Consider the following 17,371-nt stretch of genomic DNA (forward strand, 5'->3'; position numbering starts at 1 on the left):
AGCAGTGAAGGTGCTGAGTCCTAACCACCGGACTGCCAGGAAGTTCCCATTTGAACTTGAGTGAATGTTAACTTGGCTAGTGGAGATCAAACCAGCTCCCTGGGATCTGCTAGGGGCTTGCAGTTTCCCTGTGCTTTTGCCTTGGCTCTGAGTATTTATGTTTTTTGGTAGCTATTTATATTTTTTTGAGGTATAGTTGATCTATAGTGTCGTTAGTTTCAGGTCTGCAATCTGGTGATCACATTTATATATTCTTTTTTTTTCAGATTCTTTTCCCTTATAGGTTATTACAAAAAAGAGTTTAGTTCCCTGGGCTGCACAGTAGTCCTTGTTGATTATCGATTTGTGGTGCTGGAGAAGACTCTTTAGAGTCCCTTGGACTGCAAGGAAATCAAATCAGTCAATCCTAAGGGAAATCAACCCTGAATATTTACTGGACGGACTGATGCTGAAGCTGAAACTCCAATACTTTGGTCACCTGATGGGAAGAGCTGACTCATTGGAAAAGACCCTGCCCTGATGCTGGGAAAGACTGAAGGCCAAAGGAGAAGGGGGCAACAAAGGCTGAGATGGTTGGATGGCATTACCGACTCAGTAACAGAGTTTGAGCAAACTCCGGGAGATGGTGAAAGACGCAGTAGCCTGGAGTACTGCAGTCCATGGGGTGGCAAAGAGTTGGACACCACTTAGCGACTAAACAACAACAATATGTTAATCCCAACCTCCTAATTTATCCCACCCCTCCCCAACCCTGCCCTGGCTTTGAGCATTAGTAAACAGGGGATGTAGGTAGGCCAGGACTCCGTCATCCCTGCTCTGCGAGCAGGTTCCGGATCTAGCTGCCCGGCGTGGACTCTGGGACCCAGGCCTCCCCTCGATGCCCAGTCTCTGACCCCGCCCCCTCTTCTCTCCTGCTTCCCCAGGAAAACCCGTACGTCATGCGCCGGCCCAACTTCCAGGCTCTGTCCGGGAACGAGCGCTTCGAGGGCTTCTGCGTGGACATGCTGCGGGAGCTGGCCGAGCTGCTGCGCTTCCGGTACCGCCTGCGCTTGGTGGAGGACGGGCTGTATGGGGCGCCCGAGCCCAATGGCTCCTGGACGGGCATGGTGGGCGAGCTCATCAACCGGGTACGGTGGGGCTGGGGCTGCGGAAGGGGCGTGGGCCGGGTGAGGAGGGATGGCGGGCAGCCACTGGGGCCTCAGGGCCAGCCTAGCATGTACACTAGGCACCAGCCCATGATGTGCTGTGCCCCTGTGGCTGGTGAGCACCACGGGGCCAGGACAGACGGGAAGGGGACTGTGCATCACTTCCGGTGTCAAAGGCCGTGCACGTCACTTCCTGTGTCTAGCCTCCGGATGCTTCCCTCATGCCGCCTCGGCTTTGTGTTTGCTCGAAGCTCAGACGGGAATCTACCCGCAATGTGGGAGATCCGGGTCAATCCCTGGGGTGGGAAGATCCCCTGGAGAAGGGAATGGCTACCCACTCCAATATTCTTGCCTGGAAAATCCCATGGACAGAGGCTACAGTCCATGGGGTTGTGAAGAGTCGGACATGATTGAGCGACTCACAAAGACTTGAGTGAATGAAGGAGATGGTGGAGTGGGAACTGGAGGGACTGGACAACTGGGGGAGGTGGAGGAAGCTTCCTGTGGGAGGGGGAGCTAGGAGGAGCAGCCGGGGACTGCACCTCAGGTGCACTGCGCCCCGGCACCTGCCAGGAGGTGGACTTTGGGTTTGCCCATTGCTCTTGCAAGTCCACTCTTCCAGGAGATGTTTATTGAACATCTAGTGTGTGCCTTGCACCTTGCTAGGCATAGGGTATAGCGATGAGCCTAGGCGACCTGGACCCTGCTTCCAAGAGCTCAGGGCCCGTTTGGGATGCAGAAAAACAAATGACCACAAGACAGAGACTTCCGGGCTTCAAGAGGGAAAACTCAGAGGAGGGACCTACGGGATCCTGACCCAGCCGAGGATCCAGGGAGGGCTTCCTGGAAGAGGTGACATCCCAGCAAATTCCCAAAGAGTGTGAAATAGTCAGCTGGGTGAAGTGGAGTTTGGGAGGAGGAGAACTTATTCGGAGGAGAAGAAATGACATTTACAAACAGCTGGGTGGGGTGTGTGTAAGAGAGAGAGGGATGTATCAGAAGAGCAGCTGGACCCTGAGTGTGGGCAGGATGTGAGGGCAGGTGGGAGGTGGTAGGCAAGAGTGCAGTGGAAAGACTATTTTGGAGTCAGGCCAACCCTGGTACGAGTGCTGTGGTAAGTCATTTCTCTCCTCCGAACCTCAGTTTCCCCTTCCTAGGATGGGGGCTAATGATAGCTGACAGGTCTGTAATGAGGGTTACAGACACATCACACATGTTGCTGGTCATATGTAGTTCCTGAGTTCCTCTTTGTTTCTGGTTGCCCTGCGAGGCTTGAAAGATCTTGGTTCCTCAACCAGGGATTGAACGCAGGGCCCCAGCAATGAAGGTGTGGAGTCCTAATCACTGGACCACCAGGGAAATACTGGAACCACCCTGTGGTTCCTTTTTCTTCCAGGCACTAGAAGCTGCATGGGCAAATGCCCAGAAAAGACAAACAGGCCCCTGGCTTAGGGCACGCCCAGGGCAGGTGTGTGGAGCAGGGACCTGTGGCCATAAACAGTCAGGGTGGCCCTGACATTGGACTTGGCGGAGGGCATTGGAGGCTCTCACTTTCCTGTCTCTCTCATCCAGAATTCACCGCATGTGAGCCCCTGAATGTCACCAGGGTAAACTCGAAAAGGCCACTTTGCTTGACAAGGACGTTGATCCCTTAGGGCACTGATTTTCAAAAGTTGTTTTGACTGCAGAACCTTTTTTCCAATTGAAAGGGCCCTCAGAACCCTGGACAAAACAGCTGCTCTGGTGGAGAAGGAGGTGGGGGTGTCCCCCGGGGTCCTGGTGACTCAGTCTCACCCCGACCCCGGCCAATTCCAACTGGCAGGCCCGAGGCACTGTTCTGCAGGCAGCCAGCCACTTGAAAGCTTCAGCCCTGGGTGAGTTTAAGAGTCTGAAGCTAGGACCTGAGGAGCCCAGAGGCAGAAGCTGGTGCCTTAATGCCCACCTCACTGGCAGCCTTACCTGTGACCTCATCGCTATAGCCGGTCCCCAGTCATGTAAGCTCAGAACTGTTTGTTCATCAGGGCCCCCAGAAATAAGATTCCAGGAGAGTAACAACCACCCCCCCAACCAAAGTCACCGTCAACTGGACGCCTGTCCATTCATCAAGGAAGAAGTCTATTTATAACCGTATGACCTTGGGCAAGAGTTTAACTCCCTGTGTGTTAGGACTTGGTGTGAAGGTGCCTGAGGTGAGCGGAGCAGGACTGGGAGCTTTGCTGATTGGTGGCTGCTAATCAGAAAAGTTTATGCTCCTGGGTCCTGGGTCTTGTTTGAATCTCTGCAGAGCATTTGTTGTGTGACCTCGGGTGACTTATTAACCTCCGTGTAAAACCGAAGAAATAACAGATGCTGGCACATAGGGTCGTTGTGAGTGTAAAATGAATTAATCCGTGTAGGGGCTTGGAACAGGGCCCCCCAAGCAGTGGGTGTTGTGAGCCTGAACTCTCTATCGTTGTTAGTGTTATTCCTGTCAGCACGGACATCCATTCATGCATTCATCTGCCCTCCAGCCAGCTAGCATTTATTGAGTGCCTGCTGTATACCAGTAGGAAAAATCCCCTGATGCTGGCAAAGACTGAAGGCAAAAGGAGAAGAGGGCGGCAGAGAATGAGATGGTTGGATAGCATCATTGACTCTGTGGACGTGAACTTGAGTGGGAGATAGTGGGGGACAGGGAAGCCTGGTGGGCTGCAGTCCACGGGGTTGCAAAGAGTCAGACACTACTTAGCAACTGAACAGCAACAGCAACTGTATACCAGGTGCTGTGGTACACCTTGGGGATTCAGCGGCCTGGCTTTGCTCTTAGGGTTAAAGACTTTGGTCCTCAGCTGGCGGCCCATGGGATGCACCCCCTGCACACAAGGGTTGAGTTGGCTCAAATGAGGAGACAGTCATGGGGTGGAGAGAGGCAGGGGCTGCCAGAAGGTCTGTAGGGATGTAAGGGAGGCTGGAGAGGGCCTAGACTTGGTGACTGCCTGGGATGAGGGATGGAGGAGAGAGGACGTGAGCGCTCCTCCTGTTTCTGATTTGGGCAACTGGGCACCAGCGATGACATTTAGGGAAAGAACACTGGAGGAGGAGCAGGCTGACTGTGCAAAGGATGGGCAGGGTTTGGCCTCGCTGAGGCTCATCTGCGTGCTGTGGAAGGCCAAGCACACTGAGCCTCACGCAGACACTCCCCACTGTCCTCCCGGCGGCAGCAGCTGACCTTAGTGAACCTCACACCACGTGCCCAGAACTTTGCAAGTGTCACTTCTTCTAACAATCCTTTCTGGCCCAGACGATCACTGCCCTCCTGCCGATGTGAGATCAGGGGCTCAGCAGTGAAGGGACCGGCCCCCAACACGCAGGGCTGCAGATTGGTGTGTCTGACCTGAGGCCCGTGTCCGTTCCAGACACCCAGCAAGTCCTTGGGAAGCCGGGAGTGGTCAGGGTGATGCTCATGCTGTGCCAGGCCCTTGTCCGAACTTTATGAACTTAACACAACTCCTTGACTCCTCACGGCCACCCCTTTGAGGAAGGCCTGGTGTTAGCTCAGATTTCTGTAATGAGCAGAGTGAGGCACTCAGATACCATGCCCAGGGCACATGGCTGGTGACAGGCAGAGCCAGGGCTGGCACCCCGGCAGGCTGGCCCAGAACTGATGATTGACTTCCAGAGGGAAGACAGCCCGGGGCACCAGCAGCCCCCCAACCACCCCCGGGCCAGGTGCAGGGCTCAGACGCCAGGCTCCAATTATGGTCCATTTATCCCGCTGCGAACTCAGCCCCGCCCCTCTCACCCGCCTCCTCTGGGCCTCCTGTCTTTCTCCATTCCAGTTTGTCCTCTAGTAGGATCTTTCTAGGGGCTTTCCTGGAGGCCCAAGTGGTAAAGAATCTGCCTGCAATGCAGGAGACATGGGTTTGATCCCTGGGTCGGGAAGATCCAGGAAATAGCAACCCACTCCAGTATTCTTGCCTGGAGAATCCCATGGACAGAGGAGCCTGGCGGGCTATAGTCCAGGAGGTGGCAAAGAGTCAGACACAACTGATTGAGTAACACACATTAGTTGTCACCTCCCCAGGCCTGCAGGCTAAACTCTGTGCACTTTGGTCTGGTGCTTAAGAGATCAGGAGGCGGATTTCCAGGTAGAAATTAGCAGGCAGGAGGTGTGTGGGGGCACCCTTAGAAACCTGCCTTGTAAGGTGGCGTGAGGGAAAGAATCCATCTGCCAGTGCAGGAGATGCCGGAGACCCAGGTTCCATCCCCGGGTGGGGAAGATCCCTTGAAGGAAGGCATGGCAACCCACTCCAGTATTCTTGTCTGGAGAGTCACATGGACAGAGCCTGGTGGGCTATAGTCCATGGGGTCGCAAAGAGTCAGCCATGACTGAAGTGACTTAGCACGTGGGAGGGGAGGAGCAGGCTTGGGCAGAGGGAGGAGTTGAGCTGTGAGGCAGTCATGACCGTCCTGCGGGCAGCTCTGGAGCGGGGGTGGCCATTAAAGATGTCCCCCTGAGGGAAGAGGCCAGGCTTTTATGCCCCCCAGCGACAAATCTTTGGAGAAGGGCTGTCCTCAGGGGATGTCAAGGGGCTTCTTCCACATACAGAGCAAACAGCCACCAACATATGGGGCCATGAGTATCCCATCCTGAAGAAGGGTCCGGGCAGCCACCACGGTGTCCATGGCTGTGAGCTGGTCAGACGCCAGACGGAGCCGGCCTCAGATTCAAGTGTTCCCACATGATCGCTGACAGGCCACTTCATCTCTCTGATCTCAGTTTCCCCTCTTGAAATGGGAATGATGTTCCCTCCGTCACAGAGATTTGTAGGGAGTGGGCGAGGGGGGATTCAAGGTCCCAGAACAGAGCCTGGGTCACTGGGGTCTTGCGGGTAAGGAATTTGGGTGTGTTTTTTTGTTTGTTTTTTGTTTTTCTTTTTGACCTCCCTACGTGGCTTGAGGATCCTAGTTCCCCCAGCAGGGATGGAACCTGGGCCCTGTGAGTGAAAGCACTTGATTCCCAACCACTGGACACCAGGGAATTCCTTTTATTTTTTTTTTTCTTTTGGATTTTGTTTTTATTGTGCTGTGGAGCCACTGGAAGGTTTTAAGCAGGGAAGGTGCCATGATCTAATTTCTTTATTCTTTTTTTTATTGAGGTGAAGTTCATATAAAATTAACCATTTTAAAGTATACAGTTCAGTGGCATTTAGTATATTCACAATATTGTATAACAATTGCCTCTCTCTACTTTCAAGACATTTTCATGACCCCCAAAGAAAACCCAAACCCAATAGCAGTCACTGCCATTTCCCCCTTTCTTCAGCTCCTGGCAGTTACCACTCTGCTGTCTGTCTCCATGATTTACTTATTCTAGACATTTGGTGTAAATGGAACCAGCCAATACGTGGCCTTTTGAGTCTGGCTTCTTTCAGACAGCACAGTGTGCTCGAGATTCATCCACATTATAGCGTGATGAGTACTGTCTTCCTTTTTAAAAAAGTATTATTATTATTCTAGAGGAGGGCATGGCAACCCACTCCAGTATTCTTGCCTGGAAAATCCCATGGATGCAGGAGCCTGGCTGGCTACAGTCCGTGGGGTCGCAAAGAGTCTGACACCACTGAGCTACTGAGCACACACACCCACATGTTATTACTGTTACAGGTTGTTATTATTATTAGGTTACCCCATGCAGCATGTGGGATCTTAGTTCCCTGACCAGGGATGGAACCTGCACCCCCTGCATTGCAAGTGTGGAGTCTTACCCGCTGCACCACCAGGGAAGTCCCCTGCCTTCCTTTTTGAGGCTGAATAATATTCCATTACATGGATATAGGGCCTTGACTTAATTTCAAAAGCATTTTAAAATGATTACTCTTGTTAGGGCTTCCCAGATGTTGTTAGTGGTAAAGAACCCACCTGCCGATGCAGGAGACATAAAAGACACAGGTTCGATCCCTGGGTCAGGAAGATCCCCTGGAGGAGGGCATGGCAACCCACTTCAGTATTCCTGCCTGGAGAATCCCATGGACAGGGGAACCTGGCGGGCTACAATCTACAGGGTGGCAAAGAATTGGACGTGACTGAATGACTGAGCATGCATGCAGTGGTGGCTGAGAAATAACTGTAGTGGTCCAAGAGTAGAGACAGGATGGTCCATTTCAGAGGTCGCTGGAAGGTGTGGAAGAGAGAAGATGCTGCGTTGTGCTGGGGTCAAGTGTACCGCCAGGTAGGGTGTGTGCCAGGGGCCAAGAAGAGTCAAGTAACTGCAGGGTTTGGCTAAACAGCTGGGCAAAACTGGTAAAGCCAGTTTCCATGGTGAGGAGGATATAGGAGGGGCCGTCTCTGAGTGGGAAGGATAAGAGTTATCTCAGGGTGTGGATCGTTGGAGATACCTACTTGAAATTCAAGTGGAGACAAAAGGATTTCCTTGTGCGACTGAGCATGAATTATTTAACTCGTCCCCTATTGATGGATATTTGGATGGTTTCCAGTTTTTGCAGGCATAGACAATGCTACCATCAGCTGGGCCTGTGGATTGGTGGGGGTGTTCCTGAGGGATAAGTTCCAAGCAGTGGGTCAAAGGGTATGAATATTTTTTAAGTGCATACTGCCAAATGGCCCTTCAAAAAGGTTCCACCAATTTATATTCCCACCCAAAGTGCACGAGAATGTCAAATTTCCCACACTCTTGCCAACAATGGGTATTATCAATCTTTTAAAAAAATCTTTGCCAACCCGAAAGGCTAAAAATAATCTTAGCGTTTTAACCTAAACACAATGTCACACGGCTGCACATTAACCCCCATGTGGATGTACTGTAATTTATTGAAGCGTTTTTTAGTTGTTTCCAGGTATTTTTATCTGTTTGTTTGTGCTGTTATAAACAACTATAAGCAAACATCTTCATGCACAAAAGCTTAGCCTGCATCGTAGCTGGTTAGAATTGACTCTCAATAGAATTACCAGGTGAAAGAGGAAAACCCTTTGTATGGCTTTTGTTATATACCGTGGAACTGCCTTCTGGAAAGACTGTACCAGGTTCTTTCTTTCCTTTTTTTGGCTGTGCCACATGGCATAAAATATCTTAGTTCACTGTGTACACACGTGGTCAGTCATTAAGTTGTGTCTGACTCTTTGCGACCCCATGGGCTGTAGCCCACCAGGCTCCTCTGTCCCTAGGATTTCCCTGGCAAGAATACTGGAGTGGGTTGCCATTTCCTGGACCACCAAGGAAATCCCTTCTTTTCTCTTTTTCTAAGCCCAGTTTCTTTTAACACCAGCTCTGTCTCGGCACTGAGGATTTGATAGGTTTTTAGATTTTCAGACAACCTCCAGTCATTTTCATAGATGGCAAGGCATTTTGAATTTTCCTGCTTTGACTGGTGTACCACCATAAGGGTTCTGTGGCCACGTGGTTGGTGGAGTCTGAGCCCAAGTTCCACTCAGGAGGGGCCTGATGGGTCTGTGGACTTGCTCTTTGTTTCCCAGGACTGGATTGTATAATTGGAACAGATGTACATGACAGCTGGCAGAATCCCACGTTGGTTTTCTGACCCATGGAGTCAGGATCATTGTTATAGAAAGAGCCAGTGGAAGCCCCCAGAACGCCTCACGTTTCCCAGGATGGAAATCCAAAAGCAATTCTACCGCCTTTGGAGGAACAGCAGAGATTAGTGCCACCATTAATGGCTCAAAAAAGCTGGGGTAGTGATCTCATCTTTGTTCAGCTGGCCTGTTTGGGGACTTCCCTAGCGGTCCAGTGGCTAAGACTGTGCTTCCAGTGCTGGGGGCATGGGTTTGATCCCTGGTCAGGGAACTAAGATCCTGCATGCCACAAGGCACGGCCAAAAAACAGACAAAAAACAACTGACCTGTTTGGCTTGTGTGGAAGGCAGATGGATCTCGGAGAATGACTGTGGATTACTGTAAATGCAGTCGGGTGGTGATTGCAATTGCAGTTGCTGGCCCAAATGAAGTGTCTTTACTGGAGCACGTCAGCACAGCCCTTGGCAGCTGTTGCGAGCTATTGACTGACGTGGCAAATGCTTTTGTCTCCATACCACTCTCCAAGGACCACCAGAAGCTAGGAGTACAAACCTTCAGTCTTGCTGAAGGCTGACATCAATTCTCTTGCTTTCTGCCGTCATCTAGACCACTGAGAACCTGGTCCCTGGATACAGTGTTGCACTCGTCCATCATGTTGGCATCATTCTGCTGATCCGATCTTAAGAGCAGGAACTAGCATTTAGTAAGGAAGTTGGCAGTAAACCCACTGCTGATATCAGTCAGTTATGGTCCAATCTGGAGACAAAACAGCACCAGTTACTTGAACAGAATCATGGTACTCAGTTGTGTCTGACTACAACCCTACGGACCGCAGCACGCCAGGCTCCCCTGTCCTCCACTATCTCCTGTAGTTTATTCAGACTCACGTCCATTGAGTCGGTGATGCTGTCTAATCATCTCATCCTCTCCCGCCCTCTTCTCCTTTTGCCTTCAGTCTTTCCCAGCATCAGAGTCTTCACTAATGAGTTGTCTCTTCGCATCAGGTGGCCAAAGTATTGTCGCTTCAGCTTCAGTCCTTCCAGTGAATACTCAGGGTTGGTTTCCTTTAGGATTGACTGGTTTGATCTCCTTGCAGAATCATATCGGCTATTTTTTGTATGTTTTTTTTTTTTTTTTCCTGTCACAGTGTGCATGCAGGATCTTAGTTCCCTGACCAGGGTTGGACCTGTGCCCCCTGCAGTGGAGGCTCTGAGTGCCGAAACTGTGCACCTCTGATGAACCCATGTGCCAGGATACAAAGCCAACCAAAACTCAGATTGGGACTCGAACCCACGGTCCTTTTTATTTTTTTAATATTTATTTATTTGGCTGCGTCGGGTCTTAGCTGTGGCTTGAAGCATCTTCACTGCCTCATACGGGATCTTTTGTTGCAGCATACAGACTCTCTAGTTGTGGTTCTCCGGCTCCAGAGCTCGCAGGCAGCCTCAGTAGTTGCGGTGCATGGGCATCGTCGCTCTGCAGCTTGTAGGATCTCAGCTCCCCCGCCAGGGATTGAACCCGAGTTCTCTGCACTGCAACATGGATCCTTAACCACTGGACCACCAGGAAAGTTCTCAATCCACTGTCTCTTAATTAGAATCACTCACCCGGTGTCTGAACTTGGGTTCTTTGAGTCTCAGCACAGAAGTAATTCAGGGAGAGGCAAAGTGATAGGCAGGAAATAGAATTACTAATATTCTACTTGCTTGTGTGGGGTGCAAGTGGGCAGGTGAGAGGGCTGTGCCCCAAGGATCAAGTAGACTACATTTTGGGCTTCACTGGTGGCTCAGAAGGTAAAGAATCTGCCTGCAATGCAGGAGACCTAGGTTCGATCCCTGGGTTGGGAAGATGCCCTGGAAAAGGAAATGGCTACCCACTCCAGTATTTTTGGCTGGGAAATCCCATGGACAGAGGAGCCTGGTGGGCTACAGTCTATGGGGTTACAAAGAAGACACGACTGAGCAATTTATACCCTTAAAAGTTGACTGAACACTAACAGTTATAATCAAAGGAAAGTGGAGGAGGGGAAGGACCGACTTTTTCCTGTTTCTTCCAGTTGATGTCAGGCTTACATCACTAGCTTCTCTTTTCTTTTGGATAGGAGAGTGTTTGACCCTATGAGGTCAAACTAGGACTGTCACAGAGCTTATTGAAATCAACAGAAGGGTGGTAACATGTCCTAAAATATGTTGAATCATCTCAGGTTCCATGTAACGACGGTCTCTTGCTTTGAAATGTCAACCATTCCCTTAAATCTCTGTCCTTAATCCTAAGGATCATTATTTTGCTGATCTCGACCAGCACAATGCAAGCTTCATTTTTTTTTTTTCTTTCACTTAATGACCTGGGACATATCTCATGCTTTTACTCATGACTTTGTAGTTAAGCAAACCTGCTTCATCCCAGGATGTTGTAATAGCTTTCTTTTTTTTTTTTTTGTAATAGCTTTCTTGAGTGACCTTTACTTAGAATAGGGCTTCTCCGGTGGCTCAGATGGTAAAGAGACTGCCTGCAGTGCAGGAGACCTGGGTTTGATCCCTGAGTTGGGAAGGTCCCCTGGAGAAGGAAATGGCAACCCACTCCAGTGTTCTTGCCTGGAAAATCCCATGGACAGAGGAGCCTTGTAGGCTACAGTCCATGGGATCACAAAAGAGTTGGACACGACTAAGTGACTTCGCTTTCACTTTACCTTAGAATGGTCTCTCTAAGTTCCCTAGGTTTGCCTCTCTACAATCCCCTACTGTGACTTCTACAGCCATCTGTGTAACTATTTTTATCCCTATCAGTCTTTTAAATTTTATTTTTAAATATTTATTTATTTGGCTGTATCAGGTCTTAGTTAGAACATGTGATATCTTCACTGAATCTCATGGGATCTTTCCTTGTGATGCCTGGACTTTCTCGTTGTGAGGTGCGGGCTTAGTTGCCCCAAGGTATGTGCGGCATACCTCGCAGGGATTGAACCCATGTCCCCTGCATTGCCGGGTAGATTCTTAACCCCTGGGGCCATCAGGGAAGTCCCATCCATATCAGTCTTAACCACTGGACTGCCATCGATTTTCCCTCCTATCAGCTATTGGAGCAGAGAAAATTTAATACAGCTCTTTGTTGGGCTTCCCTGGTGGTCCAGTGGTTAAGAATCTGCCTGCCAGTGCAGGGAACATGGATTCATCCCTGTTCTGGGAAGAGCCTATGTGCTGCAAGGCAGCTGAGCCTGTGAGCCACAACTACAGAAAGTCCTTGTGCAGCAACAAAGACCCAGCATAGCCAAAAATAGACAAATCTTTTTTTTTTTTTTAGACAAATCTTTTTAAAAAAGAATTGTTAGCTTGGGAAATCCCTGACAGTCCAGCGGTTAAGACTCCATGCTTCCTCTGCTCAGCATCCAGGCAGATCCTGCAGGCTTCGCAGTGCAGCCAAAAAAACCCCCACAAAGAATTGTTAACTAGATGTACAGTTGTTAGAGGGCTTCCCTGTTGTCTCAGTGGGAAAGAATCCACCTGCCAATGCAAAGATGGGGGATTCTATCCCTGGGTTGGGAAGATCCCCTGGAGAAGGGAATGGCAACCCACTCCAGTGTTCCTGCCTGGAGAATCCCACGAACAGAGGAGCCTGGTGGGCTACGGTCCATGGGGCTGCAAAAGAGTTGGGACACGATTTAACAACTAAATAACAAAGTGAAAGTTGTGAACCTGCTCACCAAAAGAGTAAAAAAGGAAACTAAGGGATCCTGAAGGTAGCAGGAAGCACCCACCACCCTGAGGGCTAAGGGGAAAGGAGAAGTTGGAAAGACTGAAACTTAGAAACTCAAGAGGCCCAATAGAGCTGAGCCTCAGACCTTTGAGGTAGAGTTGCTGTTGGTCTGGTATTGTGGATGTTTGGTGGGATTTTTGGATTTGAGTGGCGACTCATCCCTGGGTTTCACTTGTGTGTGCTGCTTCAGTCCTTTTACCAAACAATTCATAAGACTTTCATTTTGAGGGAGGCCCAGAGTACAAAGACTCTGCAGCAGGTGCTGGCTTCATGCAATCTGACCTGACTGACACCCAGATCTGATGACCTGGCAGATCCAGGGATGTGCAGAGTGCTGGTGGCAAATAGGGATGCAGGCAGCAGGAGGGCACTCACTTCAGACCGCCGGGGTTTTGAAGCAAATCAGGCTCTTTTCTGCAGATACTATTTTTTCAGCTTGAGAAACTGCTCATTACTGGGCTCCCATAGAGATTGAACACCTGCCCATGGATAGTGACCATGTGACCTGAGCACTCGTGTGATCTGAGTATTGTCGTTTGTGCACCAGTCAGGGTCCTACCAGGAAACAGGTCACTCCAGATATCTGAATGAAGAGAAGTGTTCACTAGGAATGAAGTTGCTAACTAGGTAACTGAGAGGGTAAAAGTTGAAGTCCAAGGCCAACTTTTTCTTCAAGGGGCCGGATGTAAATAGTCCCAGCTTCCAGGTCATCCTGTCACTACTCTTCTTTTGTCTGGAAAGCAGTTGCCGATGATCCCTAAACGAGTGAGGCTGGCTGGGTTCCAGTAAAACTTTATTTACAAAATTGGGCAGATGCACTAGACCTGGCCGTGGTTCACACACCCTTGCTCTGTGGCACGGAGGTAGCAAGTCAGGAAGCCACTCTGTCTCAAGTTCTGAAGGAACGGAGAGGAGCTGACACTATTGGAAACTTTGAGGAAGGGCTCTGTGAGGCTTCTTCTGCGAGTGCTTGTGGTTGTTCTTAGTCGCTAAGTCTTGTCAAGACTTTTTTGTGACCCCATGGACTGTAGCCCGCCAGGCTCCTCTGTCCATGGGATTCTCCAGGCAAGAATGCTGGAGTGGGTTGCCATTTCCTTACCCAGGGGATCTTCCCGACCCAGGGATCAAATCCCTGTCTCCTGCATTGGCAGGCGGATTCTTTACCACTGAGCCATCGGGGAAGCCCACTGCGAGTGCTAGGAAGCTGCAGACTGGATTTGTCTGCTGTCCTGGGAAGAACTGCGGCTGCCTTTGGTGCAGAAGGAAGGCCGGGAGCGGAGAGCCCCTGGAAAGTGCAGGTTACCCTCATTCCTCCAGCCCTGCAGCCTTCCTCTGGCGCCCCCTCCTGGCAGAGCCTGACAGGGAGCCGACGGACAGCACAGGTGGTTTGCAGCTGGAGCACAGAGCTGGTTGGGGGGAGCCCGACAGTCACAAGTGGCTGGTTTTTAGGCATTTAGACAACCCCCCATCGTCATTCCTACAGGTGGCTTATCATTTGGCTTCTTCCCGATTTCATCCCAGAGGTGAAACTGTCAGGGTCCCCTTAGGGAGGGAAGTCTTCTCGAAGGAATGGGTGTCTCTTTTGGGAAATGAAAAGGCGGAGAGGAGGAGGTGGAAAGGGAGGGGGAGTTTTAAGACTCTGAGAGGGATCTAGAAGGAACTTTCAGCCTTTAAGGATCTGTCTGTCCTCTGTTCAGAATGAAACCTGAATCTGACCACCACCACTTTGCCTGCCCCCAGCATCTCCGTGGACTAGTCAGCTTTCTCCCTGCCCATCTCACCCCTATGCCCGCTCCCACTCTTGCCCCTGTGGTCTGTTCTCAAAGCAAGCAGATCAGTCAACTCCTGCTCATACCTTCTGATGTGATGTCCTCCACTGTCCTTGGAGCAGAATTGGCTGCCTTACCCTGGCCTGCAAGGCCCTGCCGGGCTTTGGTCCCCACTCCACTGAATTTCCTACCCCTTGCTTTCTTTTTCTTTTTTTAAAATATTTAATTATTTGGCTGCACCAGCTCTTAGTTGCGACACACAGAATCTTCCGTCTCAGTTGTGACAAGACCAGGGGTCGAACCCGGGTCCCTGCTTTGGGAGCACAGAGTCTTAGCCACTGGACCGCCAGGGAAGTCCCCTCCTCCTCCCCTCCTGCTCCAGCCACCCTGGACACTGTCTTGGGTGCAGTGGGGAAGCCACCCCTGGGTTTTAAACAGGTGATTCTCACTTTGGATTGGGGGTGTTATTAGCGGAGTGTGGCAGTGAGGAGGCTGATGGGCTATCATGGAGGACTTTTGCCAAGACAGACCTTCTGGGGTGTGTAAAATATAATAAAGATTCCTATATTTGCTGGCATTGTTCCTGACAATTCACATATTAGTCATAAGAGGGGCAAATGCACGAGAAAGGAGAAAATTGGGCTTCCCTGGTGGTCCAGTGGTAAGGACTCCGTGCTTTCACTGCTGGGGGCACAGGTTCAATCCTTGGTCACAGAACTGAGAATCTGCAAGTTGTGGGCCAAAAAAAAAACCCCAAAAAACAGAGGGAACCACTCCTTACTCTCAACATCCAGAAATTCCCGAGGGTGGGCTGTGAATCCCATGTGTTCTGGGCCCTTGCCATACGTCGAAGCCTCTGGCTTCACCATCTCTGCTCCCAAGTCTCGCCGGGGCCGTGTCGTCTGTCCCCCACCTTGCGGGAGTCGTGTCACCTGCATCATCTCCCTCTACTCTTGGTTTGTCTTTCGGGTCTGTCCTCTTTGCCTGACGTCGAGCTAGCTTTCAGATTGGTCTCTTCTCCCCTGATCGTGGATTTCACGTGGGTCCCATGTGATCGCCCTATGACCCTGATTCTGTTTTCAGCCTGTGCCACCTCTCTCCTTCGAGGCCTGAGCCCTCTCTCCTTACCCCAGTTCTGTCCCAGCCTCTCTTCCCTCCTGTGCTCTCAAACTCAGCCCCTCGGAGGTGGTGAGTATGTCCCTCTTCCCAGGCCAGTGATCTAGGACCTTGACTCTTCTGTTTCAGCCCCAGGGTCGAAGGTCTGTGCTTGAATTGGGAGTCAGTGCTGGCCCCAGTTGAGGCCGTGGGGGCGGAGCCGTTATTCCTGGAAGAGGCATCCTGGGAGCCCGGTCCCAACCCAGGAGACGTCTCGCCCACACTTACTGCCCCCATTTTACAGAGCAGCAAACTGAGGCTGTGACACATGGAAGCCCCTGTCCCCGGTCACCTGGGTCAGAGCCGGGCTCCCCCTCCGGCACCCGGCCCGTCCCGGCTCCCTGCCTTCTCTGTCGTGTGTGTGCACGTGAGGCCACATGTTCACGTGTGTGCACTGTGCCTCTAGGGGATGCCCCCCACATCACCGCTCCGCCCCACACTCGTGTGCTGTGCATGTGTCTGCCTGCCTGAGTCCACGTGGGTGCACGCGTGGATTTGGCTTGGTGCGCACGTGTTGTTGCTGGTGTAGACTTGACCGTGTACAGTGCTCACATGTGCAATGTGTGTGTGTGTGTGTCTGGGGTGTGTATATGTGTGTGTGAGGTGCCAGGTTTTTTCCCAGCCTGGGTCCTGCCCACAGCTAACGACTGGCTGATGTCCACTTGGGCAAGAGCAACATGGCCTCTTTGGATCAGGCATCCCAATGTGCCAGCCAGACCTCCCAACACACCCTTTTCTCCACCCCCTACCCTTCACCACGTCAGACCTGGACTCCAGCCACCTCCCCCCCGACTCAAGACCACATGCAGATCCTCTCGAGGTCATTCTCAATGGAGCTGGGCTTAGTCCTGTGTCTCAGGATGCCTGCGTTCACACACCTGGGTCCCTAGCACCTGCTGGGGGCAGGAGAGTGGAGGTCACGCCTCTGTGTTATGGTCCCCAGTTGCTGTGTCTTTATTCCCTAGTGCCTTGGCCTCTCTGAGACTCAGTCTCCCCAGCTGTAAAATGGGGCTAGCAGTGGCCCCCAGAGAGCTGTTGAGAAGATTACAAGATAAACCCTATAAAGTGGCATCTAGCTCAGAACCTGGCACGTAGTAAGCTTGATAAATGTTACCTGTTGTTAATTGTTCATACCGAAGAGAAACCAAGACTCCTGGAGGGTCCTGAGTGGGTCAGCGTCCAGGTATCTTGACTCCAATCTCAGGACCCTGGTGTGGTGGGAGTGGCGGGGGGTCAGTGGTAGGTTTTATAAAGCAGGGTCTTAAATGATGAGCTTGACGTGGGAGAGGGGAGCGGGAGAGATTGGATGAGGCAGGGCAGCTGGGAGGAAGGAGGACATGAGATGACAGGGGTCCAATAGGGGGCCCAGGGTGCACTCCCAGAGCCAGTCTGGTCCCCTAGCTCCTCCTGCCGTCCTCCTCTCTGTGTCTCTCTCTCTTGGCTTCTGATACTCCAAATCGCTCCCTCGGTACAGTTCTCTCTGATTGCCCATCTGTCTCCCCGGCCCACCCCTCTGCCCCCGCGTCCCGCCTCCCCTCCAGCAGAAGGCAGACCTGGCTGTGGCCGCGTTCACCATCACGGCCGAGCGGGAGAAGGTCATCGACTTCTCCAAGCCCTTCATGACCCTGGGGATCAGCATCCTCTACCGCGTGCATATGGTATGGTTGCCCTGGAGACGCGGCTGGGGATGGGGCGGGGGTGGCATTGAGGCCCAAGGGAGGCGGGGGCTGCGGGCTGGACCTTGCCTGCCCTGGTGGGGCCTGTGGGCCCTGGGGCTTTGGGAGGGGCTGGTGGGGGGCACTCTGTTCTCACTCCCTCTCCCACCAGGGCCGCAAGCCCGGCTACTTTTCCTTCCTGGACCCTTTCTCTCCGGCTGTGTGGCTCTTCATGCTTCTTGCCTATCTGGCCGTCAGTTGCGTCCTGTTCCTAGCTGCCAGGTGAGTCCACTACCTGCTGCCTGGGAGGGAGGGGGCGGGGAGGAGGCAGGAGCCGGGGTCTCCACGGCTGTCCTTTCTGTCT

The 17,371-nt window shown here is 51.7% G+C and overlaps 1 protein-coding gene across 1 annotated transcript in view; it reads left to right on the forward strand.

Annotated features, from left to right (window-relative positions):
* Nucleotides 1-17,371, forward strand: part of GRIK5 (glutamate ionotropic receptor kainate type subunit 5) — a 60,959-nt gene that overhangs the window by 24,685 nt on the left and 18,903 nt on the right. Inside the window, exons 12-14 of the mRNA XM_061135790.1 lie at nt 924-1,127; nt 16,897-17,010; nt 17,180-17,289. Coding sequence (XP_060991773.1) covers nt 924-1,127; nt 16,897-17,010; nt 17,180-17,289 — 428 coding nt within the window. The remainder of the gene's footprint in view (nt 1-923; nt 1,128-16,896; nt 17,011-17,179; nt 17,290-17,371) is intronic.

This window comes from Dama dama, chromosome 4, assembly GCF_033118175.1.
Source record: "Dama dama isolate Ldn47 chromosome 4, ASM3311817v1, whole genome shotgun sequence".
Lineage (NCBI taxonomy): Eukaryota > Metazoa > Chordata > Mammalia > Artiodactyla > Cervidae > Dama > Dama dama.